This window comes from Carlito syrichta, unplaced genomic scaffold (assembly GCF_000164805.1).
Source record: "Carlito syrichta isolate Samal-C Ts95f unplaced genomic scaffold, Tarsius_syrichta-2.0.1 Scaffold301952, whole genome shotgun sequence".
NCBI classification, from domain to species: Eukaryota; Metazoa; Chordata; class Mammalia; order Primates; family Tarsiidae; genus Carlito; species Carlito syrichta.
The window spans coordinates 260,335-260,833 of NW_007246048.1; the positions used below are offsets into that span (position 1 = coordinate 260,335).

At 68.7% G+C, this 499-nt stretch overlaps 1 protein-coding gene across 1 annotated transcript in view; it reads left to right on the plus strand.

Annotated features, from left to right (window-relative positions):
• Positions 1-431: 431 nt before the first annotated feature.
• The window catches only part of HTT (huntingtin), a 158,195-nt gene continuing 158,127 nt past the window's right edge, over positions 432-499 (plus strand). Inside the window, exon 1 of the mRNA XM_021711235.1 lies at positions 432-496. Within this exon, the coding sequence (XP_021566910.1) occupies positions 432-496 (65 nt within the window). The remainder of the gene's footprint in view (positions 497-499) is intronic.

Genomic DNA, 499 nt, shown 5'->3' on the forward strand with positions numbered 1-499 from the left:
TCCCCCGCCCCCGCCATTCTCCGCCTCTCTCCTTCCTCCTCCCCTTCGCCCCACCCCATCACAGTCTCGCTCCTCTCCGGTCACTCTTCGCTGAGCCCCGCGCCTTCCCCCGGGTGGGGCACTGCGTTCCCTGCGGTCGCGGCAGTCCTGTGGCAGCAAGCCTGCTGGTGCGGGGGCGGGCCGACGCCTCGGCCGGCCATTGGAGGTGGCTGAAGTTGTCAATCATTCCCGCCGACGTGGCCCCGCCTCCGCCGGCGCATCGTCGCGGGACGTAGCGTGCCGCGGGGTCTACCGGGACAGGTTCAAGATGTCCGGCTGCCTCCGTTCCATTTCTCCCCGCGGTCCCGAGCCCCATTCATTACCCAGCTACTAAGCGGCGCGGCAGGCCGGCCTGAGGCCTCCGGGGCTGCTCTGCGGGGCAGAAGGCCGCCATGGCGACCCTTGAAAAGCTGATGAAGGCTTTCGAGTCCCTGAAGTCCTTCCAGCAGCAGCAGCAGCA